General features: G+C 36.3%; 1 protein-coding gene across 1 annotated transcript in view; it reads left to right on the top strand.

Moving 5' to 3' along the window:
* IMPG1 (interphotoreceptor matrix proteoglycan 1) overlaps positions 1-18,300 on the top strand; it is a gene marked incomplete at both ends in the record, with an annotated part of 96,390 nt that overhangs the window by 74,395 nt on the left and 3,695 nt on the right. Inside the window, 3 exons of the mRNA XM_083372897.1 lie at positions 3,406-3,610; positions 12,888-13,402; positions 14,868-15,087. Coding sequence (XP_083229023.1) covers positions 3,406-3,610; positions 12,888-13,402; positions 14,868-15,087 — 940 coding nt within the window. The remainder of the gene's footprint in view (positions 1-3,405; positions 3,611-12,887; positions 13,403-14,867; positions 15,088-18,300) is intronic.

Below are 18,300 nucleotides of genomic sequence, written 5' to 3'. Positions count from 1 at the left end.
AAAAGAAAAAACACAGATCTTCAATAAAAATAAGGAGTAAAAATCAGAGAAAAATAAAGAGTAGAAAATTACAAATCTTATAATCCACCAGTTTTAGGAAGTAGAGCTCCAATTAGGATCCCAGTATTTTTCCAATGTTTTAAGCTCCCCTGGGTAATCAATCACCACTGTTTCTGGAGGGAGGGCTAAAATCTCCCTTCCTGAACCACAGGGGGGAAAGTACTTTAGTAGCTTATGCAGGTAAATAAATAATTAGGATGTAAGAGAGGTAGATCTCACCCAGTCTCTTCCACACTGCTTTAGAGTTGCCAGATGGTAAATGCGACTTTGGCTGTTAGCAGCCTAGGAACGAGCCATATTTCTTTGGCCAGTCAACATCCACTGGTTTGGAGGGATTTGCCAGCTCTAACGGGAGAGTTGCCACTCTCCTGCAATCCAGTGAGAGCCCCCTCCTTGCTGGTCGCCTCTACAGGGTGACTTTTAACCCTTTTCAGGATCCCTCAGCGATGCAAAATTGGATGGGGAAGACAAAAGTCCTCTTTCACATGTCCATGGCAGCCGCGCAGCAAACCGGAAGTCTCCACAACAAAACCTTAATGGTAAATAACATTAGCAACCTTTCAAGTCTCAATTCAGCACAGACATAAATACAGGGCAGTTAAGAAAAGTACTTGGCAGTAATTTGTTTGCTAGGTTATCAACCAGCCAAAGTACATACCCTAGTCATTTTCTTACTGTACACTGAGGCCGAGGCTGAAGGACGGAAGAATAGCTTTAGGTAGACTTAGAAATCTACCAAAACCCGGTACCAAAAAATATGATTTTGGTGTTTTGAGGAGGGTGAACACAATAAAACAAAAGAGCATCACTAGGATGATAGGGTGGTAAGAAAAGAAGGGGTGATCCAAGGCCAGCATCTGAAGTTCTGACACCTTGGAGTTTCATTGTCAAGGTTGGAAGTGGAGAAGATGAGATATCGCTCTTTGACTACTAGATCTCCAATACCTTAAAACCAATCCATTCAACAGGGCTTCTGGAAGTACAATTTGAAAGAGCCAGAATCTTCCATTGCCAAAAAAGTAATGGCGGTGGAAAACTCCAGCTACAGATTTTAAGTGAAAGAGCATATCTGCAGCAGCCTAAAATGGCCAAAAGGAGCCAGGCCAATTCCTGCTTTAGCAATCAAAACTTCACAGTTGTATCCTTGGGAAGAAATGTGTTGAGACAAGAAGGGGAAAATCAATGAAAGGGAAGCTGCTAAACTTTAAGCTACCTCCACTATTGACTGGAGATAAGATGACTGGACTACCTTGAGATGTGAGATTTAACAATGGTTGCACCAAGGCCTTCTTCTTTTTTCTTTTGTTTTGAATTTTTTTTTATTAAATGTACAATTAAAAACAAAAGTGGACATGATTCAACTTCCCTGGCTACGGCACTGCTACTAGTATTACCTTTTGTGACAAAAAGAAAAACAGAAAATTAACATATATTCTATGACAGGAAAAAGTATAACAAAATGTACATATAACATCTGTAAATTTTCTGGTAAACTATCTTTCAGTCGTCTACGTTGTACTTAAATATCTTTCAATTGTGTCCTGATATAGGTGATAGTAAGAAGTCTTTATGTTATCAACTAATCAATCAATAGTCATCTCAGCGTTCCTCCTTATCTCTAACCAATCGTACAAATTTTTCCAAATTTCATAATACTCAGTAGGGGTTTCCTTTCTTTTTCATTTTTGGGCGTAGGCCAACCTTGCTGTGGTTAAAATATGCAATAGTAAGTAAAAAGATGCTTTGCTGAGTTTATCATTAATAATCCCTAATAAGAAGGTTTCTGGTTTTAAATCATTTTTTGTAATAATATTTCTTCCAACCAATTTTTTATCCGGTGCCAAAAATTTTGCACTTTTGGACATTCCCACCACATGTAGCTTTCTGCATTCCCATCATGTCAGTGAGATTTTTTAAATCTATTTTTGCTAGCCTTGTTGGGGGAAGATGCCATCTATAAAACATCTTGTATAAATTTTCTTTATAGGAGGTGGCTAGCGTTAACCTCCTGTTTCTATCCCATAGTGACTGACGATTATCTTGGTCTATACTGTAACCGAAATTTTTGCTCCAGGTTAACATTGTATCTTTTACCTGTTCTTCTAACATATCTTGTTCTAATAAATATTGGTATATCTTTTTTATCACTTGGTCTTCTGTTCCTAGAAGGATTTTATCTAATTGTGTATGCTCTAATTTTATCCCTGGTTCTTTTTTGTCTTTTCTGTATCATGATTGTATTTCAGACATGTCAAACACAAGGCCCGGGGGCCAGATCTGGCCCGCGAAGTGGTTTCATGCGGCCCGCGAAGCCATCCTGGAAACAGTGAGGGAACGGCCCCCACTGCCTTGGCCCTGGCCCAGAGACCCTCCTTCTGCCAGAGACCCTCAGATCTGTCCCACTCCTGCCCAGGCCCCCATAGGCACCCTTGATGCCAACGATGTAGAGCTGGCCACGCCCACCCAGTAGGCCATACACACTTTAGCCACGCCCACCCAGTAGGCCACGCCCACCCAGGCCACACCCACCCGGCCCCCTGAGGGGAACCGCAATGCTGATGCGTCCCTCAATGAAATTGAGTTTGACACCCCTGCTGTATTTGTAAGTAAGCCCACCATTCCAGCTCTATACTGTCTTCTAATAGTCTTTTCCTTGTTTTCAAGTCTCCATTCTTGTCTAAGATATCTTTATATGTGATTACTCTTCCTATGTTTATGAATTTGGGGTGCATGAATATCTCTAATATGGATAGCCAATTGGGGATTTCTATATAATTATTATTTTTTATTATTTTTATCCACACGTCTAATAGTGCCCGTCTAATATGATGATTCTGGAAGTACTGATGAGCCTTATATTTCCCGTCCCACATTATGGCATGCCACCCTATTTGCATGTCATGGCCTTCTAATGCTAGTAGTCTTCTGTTCCTTAAGTGTATCCAATCCTTTATCCATACCGATATTGCCGCCTGATAATATTTTCCCCAATTCAGGAGGCTGAGCCCTCCTCTTTCCTTTGCATCCTGTAATAATTTTAATTTAATTCTCAGTTTTCTACCTTGTACACAAGGCCTTCTTGTGCCATAGCCAAAAGGTCTTGGTTGAGTTCTAAGAATTTCACACATTTATACTCCTTGGTTTATTTATAACAACAGCAAATCAGGATAGATTTATGATCCTTTAGAAATATTCATGGATAGACTCATAGCCTGATATTTACTTTTTAGGAGAGTATTTTAAAAATTGTAGCATATAATTAAAGTAGAAATAAAACTTACTGTACTTTTGGCCACAGTAAAGTATAAATGAAGATTGCCACTATTTTTCTCCTCTTTTTTATAGACCTCTGAAATGCCTTTCATTTATGCAAATGTAGCAACAGTGACAAAATCCTTTATTGAAGTAGATTACCCAGTCTCCACCATGTCTTCTACTGTCTTGGATACCACAGGGATTCTCTTTCCTTCAACACTTAAAGAAATCACTAGTCAGAGGATGGAAGACGAAATGACAAAAAATCCAATTTCCGGCATCCTCCCTGAGCAAGGTAAGTTGTTAGATTCTTAGCTGAGTAACAGATCCCTTTATTTTACCTGTACCAGCAGAAATGAGAACTCTCTTAAGTGTCCATTTACTTGTGTGAAAATGTCTTCTTTTTCCCTTCAGCCAATTATGGATTGTCACATTCAAAATTTATGTATTATTCTGTTATTTCTGAAATAATTTAGAACACATTTTAGTTTGAACAGCTCACTTCCATTTTATGTTTTGAATGTTTTAGACTGGCAATGGCTCTTCCACAATGCAGTTACTTCAGAAACAGTTTGCAGAAAGGACCTTTTTTTTCCTTCTTCTCATTTTTTTAAATTATGTCCAATTTTATTTCTGTTCAGTTCAATTATGTTATTCAAAGAAATAAATAAGGATAAAATGACATTCAAATGAAAATAATTGCCTAAAGAGACTCTCTTATGAGCCCAAGATCAGTCACAAACAATACTTAATTTCCTTTTTGGACATTATTTTAAACAATGGTGAGTGGTTTCTAATCCCAAATTTAAAACATTTACTTAAGTAGCTTAAATACTATTATTTAGAATGATGAGAATATGGTGGAAGGAGAGGGAAATAAGAAAAATATGAGGTACCTTAAAATAAAGAAAACAGTAATTTCTTGGCAATATTTTTATTAGCTGAACAAGTATGGAGAAATATCAGCTATTTTTGGTTGACTAAAATGAAGGTGTATTTTTTAAAATTTAAAATATTTTTATTTTAATAAATTTTGCTATGATTCATGAGAATTTATTCTAATTCATTTTTCAACAGGCTTAGGTAAAGTTTAAACACATTCTTTTGGAATAATTCTCCTAAAAATAAACATTTAATATTGGTTTAGTTAATGTTTGTCCTTGTTGTCATTACATAAATGATACATAAATTTCTTTTATTAATCTCTGCAAATGTATTTATTTTTCTAAGATATAGCTGCCTTATGAACAGCTTCTTCCCCTGATATAAGGATGGCTCCATCCCTTTTAGTCTTTAGTCTTTTAGTCTGTAAAACCTTGAAGATCTGGTTTTCCCCTAAAACACTGGAGCCAGGGGGGCAGTGGAACCTGCCCTGTATAGAATTTTGATAATGAGATAGATTTATTTTGGTGGCTTTTCCACATTTCTAAAAAATATATAATAAGTTATGCTGGGTTTTATGTTGTGGGTTTTTTTGTCACAAGGCACCTATAATTGCAAGGATGAAATTGGCATTTAAATAAATTCTACGAATGAATGAATGAATGAATGAATGAATGAATGAATGAATGAATGAATGAGTCTCTGTGTGAAGGCATACCTGATAACACTGCTAAGAAACAAAACATACAAATAAGAGCCTTTCCTTCCCTGTGCGAATTACACCCCTCCATAATCTCCAAAATCAGTGACAGCTGTGCGTATTTAGAACTTTGCATTGGAGATTTAAATGCTTGTGCTTTCTCTGGAATGTCTATCTAGTCAATTCATATGTTTGGCATATTCCAAACATCTAGACAGACTGATATTGACTTCCAGAAATCAATACGTTTTGAGTTGTAAGAACATTTGACACATATTCACCCTGGCCAGTGGCAGTAATGGCACATAAATTGAAAGTGCATCAAGATGTGTCATTGATTCCTCCTCTGATTAGAAATTGTGCAATTGACTCTTGACATGTCCATGATGAGAACAATGTCAGTTGTTTACTGGGCAGAGAGTTTCCCATTCTGTGAATATGCTGGTTTCACATGTCAAGATCATACAGCATACATTAGCCTACCAGCAACAACCTAGACGATAATGAAATTTCTGTTTGGAAATTTGTTTTGGAAGAAAGTGTGGCTCTGAGTATCTAATCCTGAATAATCTGAAGGTATCTTTGAAAAATATTTTGGATGTACAAGGTAGGGTACAAGGTAGGGCAGGCCATTTTCACAAGTTGATAATCACTCTTACTGTTTCTATTGCAAGTATTGTTCACTGCCTGCAAATATTGTTTCTTGCTACAGGTGTGTTAAAAATGTCATGAAGTCAGTACATTAAACATAAAAACATAAGTCCACTTATGACTTTCCTTTGATTAGTATTTTATATTTTGATGATATGAAACTTGATATTAGACTAATGCATATAGTCAGTCTATATGTTCTGCACTTTGGTTTAACATGTACTTATGTTAAACCAATAGGACTTTTAAAATTAGTGGTCTATTCTGGATTTCTCTGGGAAGTTTTCAAATTCACAGTGACTTTTTCCAGCAAAAACATTTTTATGCTAATTACATTTAGATTTTCAGTCCTGGGAATGGACATTACAAACTAATCTTCAACATATGGAAAGATTTTTAAAAATGTAGTCAGTATTGCACAGCAAGATTCTATTTTTTATATATTTTAATATATTAAAATGTACTCAAGCCAATTAGAGTATGCCATAGCTGGTGGTTCTGCATACATTGAAAGGAATACATATTAGATAAACATTAGAGAAAACAACCATTGCACTCAAACCAGTTGGGTTAATGCTTTTTTAAAAAGTAATAATTCTTTGCTACCTTTGTTCTTTGTTTTTGTAGGAATCTTGATTTATTCTTCCTTGTCACTTCTGTACGGGTTAAACTTTGTTAGTTTTCGTAAGCCTTATACTACAGAGTCTAAATTACTCAGTATTAAATTAGCTAATCAAAGGCTTGGTCCATCCAGTCAATCACATAACACAGTGCCCACAACAACAGAAATCCATGTTTTAAGCTTTCTTTTTTAAGCTTTAATATGGACTCTTACTTCCCCCATTACAGATAAACCATATTGTTAAATATTGAGCTCCTAAAACGTAATTTTAAAAGGCTGCCAATTACTATTCTCACTCACAAATATACATGTAATCTCAATATTTCAAAAGCTTTGGAGGTAAATCCTTCTATTTCCTCTGAGGACAAATAGCTTATCACACAAAATGACAACTACATCTGCTATTCAGAATTGCATTAGCAATGTATATAGTTTGAAAGCCAAGGATGTGCAAGGTATTCTTTAAAGTTTCAGCTTGTTAAAAGGTATTCACAGAGCATAAAATTTGCCCTTCAGTATATATTTCTCTGTTGCTCAGTTCTAAGTTGTCTTAGCTCTCTTTGACCTCTGTGCAGCTAAGCCAAAGGCTTCCAGAAGTGACGTGAGTGGGTCAGAGCCAGGCCACAAAGTGTGTTCATCTTTCTCTTCAAAGAATCCAAAGGACAGTTAAAACCATACAGCAAAATGTTAAGGTTTTTTTTTTCTCGCCCTCTACGCAGATACCTAAGGACAGATTTGTACTCTTTGCTTGGCCCATCACCACTGCACGCCATCCACTACTTCTTGAGTCCTATTCCTTTAGTGCAAAGGGAGCAATTTAATGGATGTGTATTTATACACAACCATCCATTTGTATAAAAAATCTCATATGTAAAATACAGCTATGGGAAACCTGATCAGTCTAAAGAGTAATGGAAGCTAAAGGAGAAGGCTGCCAAAAAACCCCACTTCTCAGGAGTTATTTTGTTTTGTGCTTCAAAAAAAAAGTTCCTAATGGTACTGATGGACAGTTCCCTTTAGCTATTAACTTCTGAAAGAAGTTTCTGGTCAAGAACATGGCAGGGAAGGGAACTTCACCTCCTTTTTTCCTGTGCCCCAAATCTAGTTGATGATTAGCTCATGTTTTCCATCTCCACTTACTATTTATATAATAAAAATATGCATGTTCTCTGCATTCCAGTAATCAACAATTTATTTAGTTTGACATGTAATCGGTTTTTAAATGGAGTTGAATTTTGATGATTACCAATTTATGCATTTTTTTGTAAAAAGTTGACTTAGATATTAGAATTTAACACAGGCTGAAATCTTAAGCCTTGGTGGAGCAGTGGGCTAATGCCTCCTTAAGTAACACCAGCTGCCTGCAATTAGTGCAGGTTCGAGTCCCACCAGGCTCAAGGTTGACTCAGCCTTCCATCCTTCTGAGGTAGGTAAAATGAGGACCCAGATTGTTGGGGGCAATAAGCTGACTTTGTAATAATGCCGCTTTGGGGGTGTGTGTGAAAGCCCTAACAAGCAGGCATATACATAGAATGAAGGCTACTGCTAAGCTTGTAAGCCGCCCTGAGTCTTCGGAGAAGGGCGGGATATAAATGGAATTAAAATAAATAAATAAATAAATAAAATAAGCATAAATTGAACCTCTCAGTAAAAATGCTCAAGAAATGGCAAGTTGGTAGTACAAGTAGATACCAATGGACTGAGTTGTACATGCTAAAGAGCAGAAACTGCACCCCAAAAGCCAGGGGAAAAAGATATTTAAAGACAGTAAGGAATATTCTTCCTTACTACTTAGGATTCCAGCAAAATAATTTGTGAATTATTGAAAATTTGCCTACATATCCCAAATGAAATATAGCTGTGCTGCTTTTGGGCCCACCAAAAAAGCTAGAATCTAGCATAGTATATTTACCATCATAACCTGATAAAGCCCAATTTAGATATAAGTCCATTGAGTTTGGTGGGGCTTATTCCTAAATAATGTAGAAAATCAGCTTTAATTCAAAAAAATAATAAAAAAAATTTAAAAAAAGAAAGAAAATCAGCTTTAATTCTATGTTGGATTGCAGTCTATAGATTTTTTTGTTATTAAGCAGCATTCAGCATAAGTGAATTTACATATGGATTTAGAATTTGATAAACAGAAAACTCAACCTGTTTCATTTAACTACAGCAGACTGACTTGCTGTAATTGCCCTCATTTTTTTGTAGCTATCTAATTAGACTCACATTGTGTTGGTGCTTCTATAGACTTCAGTGAGACTGCTCTTACTTTATAATCCTCATTAGGAAACATTAATTCCATAAGCTGCCTAAAATACAAGCACACCGAAATACCCTGTACTTCTGTCACCAAAGCTTAGAAATACAGCTTCAACAAAGGAAAATCACCTCATCCTTTGTCTCTTCTATGATTTCTCCAATATAATTGTGAACTGGAAATGCCACTACTATTTAAAGAAATTTGGCTGTTTTGTTTTACATAGTATCTTCTGATTTCAGATTAGAATCTTCACTTACAGCACAAATTTGCTTTGCTGATGGCAGCGGTGTATTATGGCCCTGAGGAGATTGTTTGGGAAGATATAATCAGGAACGAGTTGTATGGGTGGACTCTGTATAAATGATCTTCCCAACCTCACCTAGAGCTCAACCCATTTCTCTTCACAGCAGTACAGTCTGGATTATGTCAAGATTAAGAAGTCTCCATTTACCAGAAAAAATGGAATTAATACATTAATCATTAAATATGCCTTCCCCCAGAAAGATTAAAGAAGTCTGTAATATTGCTTATCCTGTGCAGCATAAGATATCAGATGACAAAGCTGGATAAAGGTGAATGTGTTGTAACAGAGGAAGATGTCAACAAATTGGAAGTAAAATTCCTGAATACGTGACATTTTAATAAAGAAAATAGTAATTCGTAGTATATTGATGACAAGTGATTATAAAGGAAGTTTTTTATATCAGAATAGGTTATTATGATTGCAGCAAGATAGAAGCATAATTAATAAGCAAATATAAATTTAGGAGAAAATTATTTCTGAATAAACACAAGACATTGAATTCCATATTGATATTGAATTCCATAGAGAAGAGATTTCAGAAGCTCAACACAGAAAGGAGATTATGAAAATTACTTGAGGTTAAAAACAGCTGGTATATAAGAAAATAGAAGGTAGATTGTGTACATTATCGTGCATTGGCAGCAAAATTCAACTCTTCAATAATCACATTTAAGATATAATCCTATACCAGTAATTAAATAATAATATTATAAATCTTGGGACTTCCGGCTTTGTGCAGTAGCAACCGGTTGTCGGCTTGCAGATTCTCTGCACCCTCGCATCTAATTTCGCCCTGCCTGGGGACCCTAAATGAGTCTAAGTCACCCCAGAGAGGTGATGAAGAAAGAAGGGTGTTCCAGTGATTCTGGAATGGTGGCAGCCATTCCATTTGACTTGGGGAAAGCCTTCTAACCCAACAGGAGAAAGGCTAGCCGTATTGCATCGACCAGCCCAAGCTACTAGCAACCGAAGTCCAAAAGCACTATCCAGCACAACTGTGAACAGCGTGCTTGAAACTGGGTGAGGAATTCAATCTTCTCTTTTCTATTCTACATTTAATTTCCTGGAAAAGATCCCCAAGAAGCAAAATGCCTCTGAAAGGGAAGGAGGGGATTTCTGCCTCACCCTTATACTAATGGAAGCGGTGAATTAATCTTTTTATGGAGGATCAAAATATATGAAATTGAAAAACAAATAGTAGCTGACACCTAGTGGTGGATGAAGACTATGATAGCTATGACTTTAATATAAGACTTGGCAAAACCTGAGAAAAGCTAATCTGTGTTTGTGACCTTCAAAGTTTTAACAACAAAGAACAGCTGTGACAAAAAAGACAAAAATCTGGGCTGTAGACAAAGAGAGAATTATAAATTTCAGGAAAAAAAATCTTTTTTGAACTATTGGATTATAAATATCTATTTAATTGGGACTGTAAAGCTATTTGCAGAGAAAAGAAAGGAAGAGAAAAACTCAAATTCTTGGCCATCATGGGTCAGAGACATGTAGAAAGAATATATCAAGAAAGCATAAATATTTCACAGGAGGAGATATATAGTATACTGCAATTAATTCAAACAGCAATGACTTTAAACCACAAAGAAATCCAAAATAACTTTAAAAATATAAATCAATCTATTTCTAAGTTAACTCTACAACAAAAATATTCCCAAAAAAACAACAACAGAGAAGGAGCAGATAAAACAGATAAATGGATATAGAATTAAGAATAGAGATTTAAGGATGGAACTTAACAAAACAAGGAAACATGATTTAACCCTAGTGGGGAAAAATTCACAAGAATTGAAAAAACCAACTTATCCGGCTTAAGACTACAAAATAAATCTGAGAACAAGAAAACAGATTGGATAAAATGGATTGTAGAGATGCCAGGAACATCGGCGAGAAAGGAAATGATAAGAGAAGCAGAGAGAAAGAAAAAGAAAAAGATTTTCAACAAATGTTAAAAGGCAGAAGCCACGTACAAAGACACTTCACTTGATTTACTTTTTATATCTACAGCAACATTTACGAACATACAGGAAAACTTTTTGATTCAGCAAAATACATTGATTAAGAAAGATACTGGGCAAAGGAAAAAGACTAAAGTGGAAACCAAGAAAATAGATGATGGACTTACCAGAGAGAATACTTAAAAAGAAACATTTGTTTGAATATGGTTAAAGAAATAGAAAAGTAGAAATATATATGTCATTCTAAGAGGGATGAATTCCCTAAATAATATAGTATGCTTTTTTCCCTTTTTTTGTTCTTTCTTGTTATGAGTAATATAAAAAAGTTGAAATGACTTAGATAAAGGAAATGTTTTAGATACTTAAATGTGATTGAATTTAAGAAAATTATAATGGATAAAAAAAGGTTTTGAATAAGAGTTAAAGGACTAGATGACTAGATTTATTAAATGGAGTGTTTAAAGATTAAACATATTTTAATTATGGTTAAAAAGAATAAGAAATTTAGGAAATAAATATATATTAGCTCAGGAGGGATTTATATTTTAAGTAGTATGTTATTTTTTATGTTTCTTTACTCTTGCTCTCCTTTCTTTTTTTCCCCATTGTTTTATCTATTCCTTAAGAAATATAAAAGTGTGAGATGGTTCATATGGAAAAATAGAGTTAAATTTTTAAATGTAATTAATTTTTGAGAAAATCTTAACTGGTAAGAATACCTAGAATTTGGTGGGAGAAACAAATTAAAATAAGGACTATAGCAGGATCTATGATAAGGCAATCAGAATAATTGGATAGAAAAGAAAAATTATATTGATGTGATTATTATTTTTAGGAATATAGGGAAAAAATATATATTTAATCGTTATCTATCAAAACAATAAGAATTGTATTAACTCAATGTTTGCAAAAGAGGATATTTTGGGAAAGGAAAAAATCAACTAAAACCTTTATGTGGATTATGGATTATAGAAATCAATTGTTAATGATTGTTTTACAAATGGAAGGAGTCAGTGGTGAATCTTGTGTATTTCCTTAATCTAAACAATCTTTGAGTACAAAAACCAGTTTCCAACATGATTTTATGTAGTATTACAAATCCCAGGAGGTGTTACCACAGACAGGAAGAAAAAGGACTTAGGAGAGGAATGGGAAGTAGACTAATTGGAGAATTGAGTGTAGGTAATTCTCAACTTATAACCACAATGTAGCCCAAAATTTCTATTACTAAGCAAGACAGTTGCTACATTGTACCCCATTTTACATCCTTTTTTGCCACAGTTGTTAAATGAATGACTGCAGTTGTTAAATGAATCATGGTGGTTAGATGAATATGGCTTCTCCTGTTGATTTTGCTTGTTGGAAACCAACTGGGAAAGTTATAAATAATGATCATATGACCCTGGGACAGTGCAACAATCAGAACTACATGCCAATTGCTAAGCACCCAAATTTTGATCATGTGACCATGGGGGATGCGTCATGTCACTTTTTTCAGTTTGAACAGTCACTAAATGAACGGGTGTAACTCATGGACTACCTGTACAATAGCTCAAAACACTATGTATAAAAGAGTTTTATACATTTTTACAGCTTATTTTCGTATCTGTATTAAAGATCTCCTAAGGACACAAATCCAGGAACCCAAAATGATACCTCTTTCAAACTCTAGGTTGTGTACCAATGCACATGCATACGGTTAGCAGGATTTTAAACTAAACATGTTGTGTAAACTCAGCTCAAATGAAATTATTTGGTTTTCATTCTGAGAGAGCAACAATTGCCCCACTTCAGCTACTTTTACTCTCCCTCCTTCTCTTTGGGCTATTACCTCCAATTGTTCTGCCTCTTATGAGCTTATTGCCCATTTATATGACTCCATTAATATATTTTTGCATTGCTTCCAAATCAGTCTGAAAGGGTTTGTATCCGGTCAGGTAGGAAACAAATCACTTACTTTAAAAAAAAATCACATCTAGTTTATTTCCTGACCGTGAGAACCATTAACCAGTGGATGGATTGCCTTCAGAGGTTGTGGGTGCTCCAATATTGGAGGTTTTCAAGAAGAGACTGGACAGCCTTTATCTGAAATTGTATAGAGTCTCCTGCTAGAGCAGGAGGTTGGACTAGAAGACCTCCAAGATCCTTCCAACTCTGTTATTCTGTTACTTCCTTTTTAGAGGAAAAGACTACAGAACAACTGGAATCTTCGGGGGAGGAGGATTCGCTGCCCTTGACCACAATATCTGTCATTCAGTCCACCGTTCTTCCAAGAAATTATATTTTACAGCCTACAGATCAATTGATTTCATTGCCAGCAGATACCTCCAGTGGCCCTTCCACTGACATGGACCAATTTTTTGAAGCAACAAGCGCCATGTGGGCAACCTCAATTGGTTTTGAAATGGGAGTACAGGACCTTACCACTGACTTGGTTATCACTGACATGATGGGCCCAGTGGCGGAACAGGAGGAGGAGGAGGGAAGTGGCTACCATACATTGCCAGAAACGCCAGGTATGACTCCAGCACCTTCCCTGAAGTATATAACCACAAGCTCCATGACAGCTGCAATCCAAGGCCAAGAGCTGGTGGTATTCTTCAGCTTGAGGGTGACCAACATGCGCTTTTCCAATGACCTCTTCAATCAGAGTTCGCCTGAGTACAAAGCACTTGAACAACAGTTCCTACAGCTGGTAGGTGACAAAGGATGGTATTGAACTTGTGGATAATCCCCCACCCCACACTTAAGGGAAATCTTAAAACATTAGGCCTCACATTAAAATCAGAAAGAACAAATAAAAACAAATTGAATTGATAGGGGAAAATGCTTTCAGAAGAAAACTAGGGTTCCTTCTCCTTACAATCTCAACCTTCATGTATTATTTCCTCACTTCTATGTACTGCTCCTAAAAGATAAGTCCTCCTCAGGTTCATCTTGGCTCCTAGTGACAATATGGATATGTTTCTGTTTTCTTGGCAACAGTACAGCAGTGGTTAATCCTTGCTCCTTATTTACCCTTCCTTCCTTCCTTCCTTCCTTCCTTCCTTCCTTCCTTCCTTCCTTCCTTCCTTCCTTCCTCCCTCCCTCCCTCCCTCCCTCCCTCCCTCCCTGCTTCCCAGAAGGAAGGGAGGGAGGGAGGAAGGAAGGAACTAAACAGGATTAGTTTAAAGCCATGGGATTGCCTTATGGTTTCCCTTCCCCGCCTCCACAATATTAACTTGCTTAGATTTTTTAGATTTTTTTTTAAAAAATGCTACTTTCGGATGCATTTTCCAACTTCTTGGATCCCTACCATTAAAGCCAATTTTATTTCCAGTTCTGATGCCAAAATTCACTAGGAAGAGAGAAAATCTGGAAAGTGATAGAAGATGAATTTATTGCTTTTTTCAAGTGTGAGAATACAAGTTAATGCAAAGAAATATGTGTTTGAGGTTATAGTATCTATTTTGACCTGAAAACACTAACAGTCAATATTGTGTTTGTTTTACTGTACTTATAGTTCAGTAAAGTACATACATTTCAAAGAGCATAATAATTTACAGATGACTATTAATTTAGTCCTGTGCCAAAATACATTCTTCATATTATGTTCTAATGCAAATAAGAACCCAGGTAAAATTGAATGTTCATTAGTTCATTGTCCTGAAGGTACATGTGAATAACATTTTATATAATATAGAAACTCAACCATTGTGGAATGACAAACAGAATTATATAGAAATGTAAGAATTGTCTCTATTAGATCAGATAAAGTCTTATTCAGTTCAATATTTTTTTGCTTATGCATTTCACAAAGCTAGAGGTCATTCTTTCTACCTGTATAATTTACTGTGGGAAAAATCCATATGAAATTAAAGGAAACACTCATATAACTATAATTTATATTTAAGTACACTTAAATGTCATTAATTTCTTTTTAACTGTATTGCATTGTGTGCATGAAATTTGCATCAAAAGAGCACTCTATCTGTCTTGCTTGATTATTTTAAAAGATCTATCCTGAGAGCTGCCACTGAAAGGCTAATTCAGACATTTGACTTGGTATTAGATGTAAAGTCAGCTAATAGCATCAGTAAGACAGAGTAAATTTGTATTTCTCAAAATAAATAGTGAACATATGTGACATTAATAGAATAATTTTCTTTCATTTTTTCCAGCTGGTTCCATACCTACAATCCAATCTTACAGGATTTAAACAGTTGGAAATACTGAATTTCCGCAATGGAAGTGTGATTGTGAATAGCAAAATGAGGTTTATGGAGTCAGTGCCATACAACATCACAGAGGCTGTTCACTGTGTGTTGGAAGACTTCTGCGATGCAGCAGCTCGGCGTCTTAACCTGGAAATTGACAGCTCTTCCCTTGAAATAGAGCCAGGTAGTATAAAAAGTGAAGAGAAAGCAGAAGCATATTGCTTTCCTATAAGCCCTATACATTGTTCTTCATAGATAAATAAATAGTAAAACCACATGGAATACAGTATATTTTGAGGAAGCTTGTAAAATAACATGATGCCAAAGAGATATTTTATTGTTGGTAGAGTTACTCAGTCTTTGTTGTTATCTCCACTGTCTGGTCAGATACCTTATGGAACATTAGAAAACATTTGTGGGAAGTGTAGTTTTCAGAAACATATCTAGAAGTACCTTGAAAAGTTTCCATTTTCTTGTGATGCAATAGAAACATCACTGGTTGTTCTCAACACTCAGGACGTTGCTGCATCCTAATCTGTACTGTGTTCAGCTGCTTTTGTTCTATAGGATCCTGTCTTTGATAGTAAGTAAATCTTAACAAGCATGTAATTTTTTTCCCTCAGAATTATAGCACTGAGAAACATTTATTTATTCATTCATATCTCCAAATCAAACCAGCCCTAGCAGTACACAATGCCATTATAACCCGAATGATGGAAATATCCAATTCATAATAACAAGCAATACTCCATTAACAAGCAATAATAGCTATACAATATGATGATAAAATGTTAATGATGATACTAACCTAGTCAACAACTTATAACTCAGATATATGTTCAGATGTTACCGTCTGTTCCATTGATCAATTCACTGAGCCTGCAATACTTTCTTCCTTGACCTTCACTTCAGATATATGATGTTATGAGCTAGCAGACTGCTATACAATGAGTCATATTAAATACAGTTTATCTGCTTGGGCTGAATAGGAAGTTGTATATATGTATACACTGCCCATTTTAATTAGGGAAAATAGGTTGCAGTTTGAGAAAGTGGAAGAACAAAGCAAAGGAACATGATTGTGCAAACAGAACATATAGATTGATGGTACAGTGAAGCTTCTAGAGATGGTATAAAAAACAGGCAATAATTAGACTTAACCAAAGATGTTGGTGTGCTCACACAGAGATGTATGCCAGGGATTGTAGGAATTCTGTTTTTTCAATCCCTTGTATTTTTTTTATCATAAAAATATAGCATACATCTTGCCATGAGCTTCTGTTCTCATCCTTTCAGAGATCAAAAGCACTTGTACACCATGTTTATGTTCAGTTGAAGAAAATTGTCAGTGATATGTTGACATAGCAGTGTCATGATTCTACTGATATTGCCAACATTTTGACTGAAAGTTTGTTTTGATGACATTGCTGGAATCTCCTTCATTTGGCAAACTCTAAATTAGAATATGGATGCTATAAGGAAGTGCAGGACAGGTTTTAAAAGGTATTCCCTTTCTAACTGGAGGATTCAAGGTTAGAGCATTCATTTTAATGTGTCAAGACAAGCAGTAATCAAACTATACAAATATAAACAAATAGGTTGGAATTAATTTCGTTTGCATGGATGCCAGATTGATAGGTTCTATGGGTAGTCCTCAGCTTGTTGTTGTTAGCTGCGAAGTCGTGTCCGACCCATCGCGACCCTATGGACAACGTTCCTCCAGGCCTTCCTGTCCTCTACCATCTTCTGGAGTCCATTTAAGCTCACGCCTACTGCTTCAGTGACTCCATCCAGCCACCTCATTCTTAATGTTAAGTTTCAAGCCAACTTTTGCACTCTCCTTCTTCACCCGCAACAAGAGGCTCTTTAGTTCTTCTTCACTTTCTGCCATTAGAGTGGTATCATCTGCATATCTTAGGTTGTTGATATTTCTCCCAGCAATCTTAATTCCAACTTTTGATTCATCTAGCCCTGCATTTCTCATGATGTGCTCTGCATATAAGTTAAATAGGCATGGCAACAATATACACCCTTCCCGGACTCCTTTCCCAATTTTAAACCAATCAGTGGTTCCGTGTCCAGTTCTCACTGTTGCTTCTTGACCTGCATACAGGTTTCTCAAGAGACAAATAAGATGGTCTGGTACGCCCATCTCTTTAAGAACTTGCCACAATTTGTTGTGATCCGCACAATCAAAGGCTTTAGCATAGTCAATGAAGCAGAAGTAGATGTTTTTCTGGAACTCCCTAGCTTTCTCCATGATCCAGCGTACGTTGGCAATTTGATCTCTAGTTCCTCTGCCTCTTCGAAATCCTGCCTGTACTTCTGGTAGTTCTCGATCCACATACTGCTGGAATCTAGCTTGTAGGATTTTAAGCATAACTTTACTAGCATGTGAAATGAGTGCAATGGTGCGATAGTTTGAACATTCTTTGGCACTGCCTTTCTTTGGAATTGGAATGTAAACTGATCTTTTCCAATCCTGTGGCCACTCTTGAGTTTTCCAAATTTGCTGACAAATTGAGTGTACCACTTTTACTGCATTGTCTTTTAAGATTTTGAATAGCTCAGCTGGAATACTGTCACCCCCACTAGTTTTGTTGCTCAGCTTTCCTAAGGCCCACTTCACTTCATATTTCTAGGATATCTGGCTCGAGGTCAGTGACCACCTCATCGTGGTGATCAGGGACGTTAAGCTCGTTCTTGTATAGTTCTTCTGTGTAATTTTGCCACCTCCTCTTAATCTCTTCTGCCTCTGTTAGGTCCCTGCCATTTTGGTCCTTTATCATGCCCATTTTTGCATGAAACATTCAGTTCATCTCTCCAATTTTCTTAAAGAGATCTCTGGTCCTCCCTAGTCTATTGTTTTCTTCTATTTCTTTGCACTGTTCATTTAAGAAGGCATTCCTATCTCTTCTAGCTATTCTCTGGAATTCTGCATTAAATTGGGTGTATCTTTCTTTTTCTCCTTTGCCTTTTGCTTCCCTCCTTTCCTCAGCTATTTGCAAAGCTTCCTCAGACAGCCATTTTGCTTTCTTGCATTTCTTTTTCTTTGGGATGGTTTTGGTTGCTACCTGTTGTACAATGTTGCGAACCTCTGTCCATAGTTCTTCAGGCACTCTGTCTATCAGATCTATTTCCTTAAATCTATTTGTCACCTCTACTGTGTATTCAACAGGGATATGATTTAATTCATACTTGAGTGGCCTAGTGCTTTTCCCTACTTTCTTCAGTTTAAGCCTAAACTTTGCAACGAGAAGCTCATGGTCTGAGCCACAGTCAACTCTGGTCTTGTTTTTACTGACTGTATAGAGCAGACATGTCAAACTCAAGGCCCGGGGGCCGGATCCGGCCCACGAAGTGGTTTCATGCGGCCCGCGAAGGCATCCTGGAAAGA

The sequence above is a fragment of the Vipera ursinii genome (assembly GCF_947247035.1).
Source record: "Vipera ursinii genome assembly, chromosome: 1".
NCBI classification, from domain to species: Eukaryota; Metazoa; Chordata; class Lepidosauria; order Squamata; family Viperidae; genus Vipera; species Vipera ursinii.
Note: the sequence above shows the minus strand (reverse complement) of the source record. Positions and strands in the feature narration are given on the sequence as shown.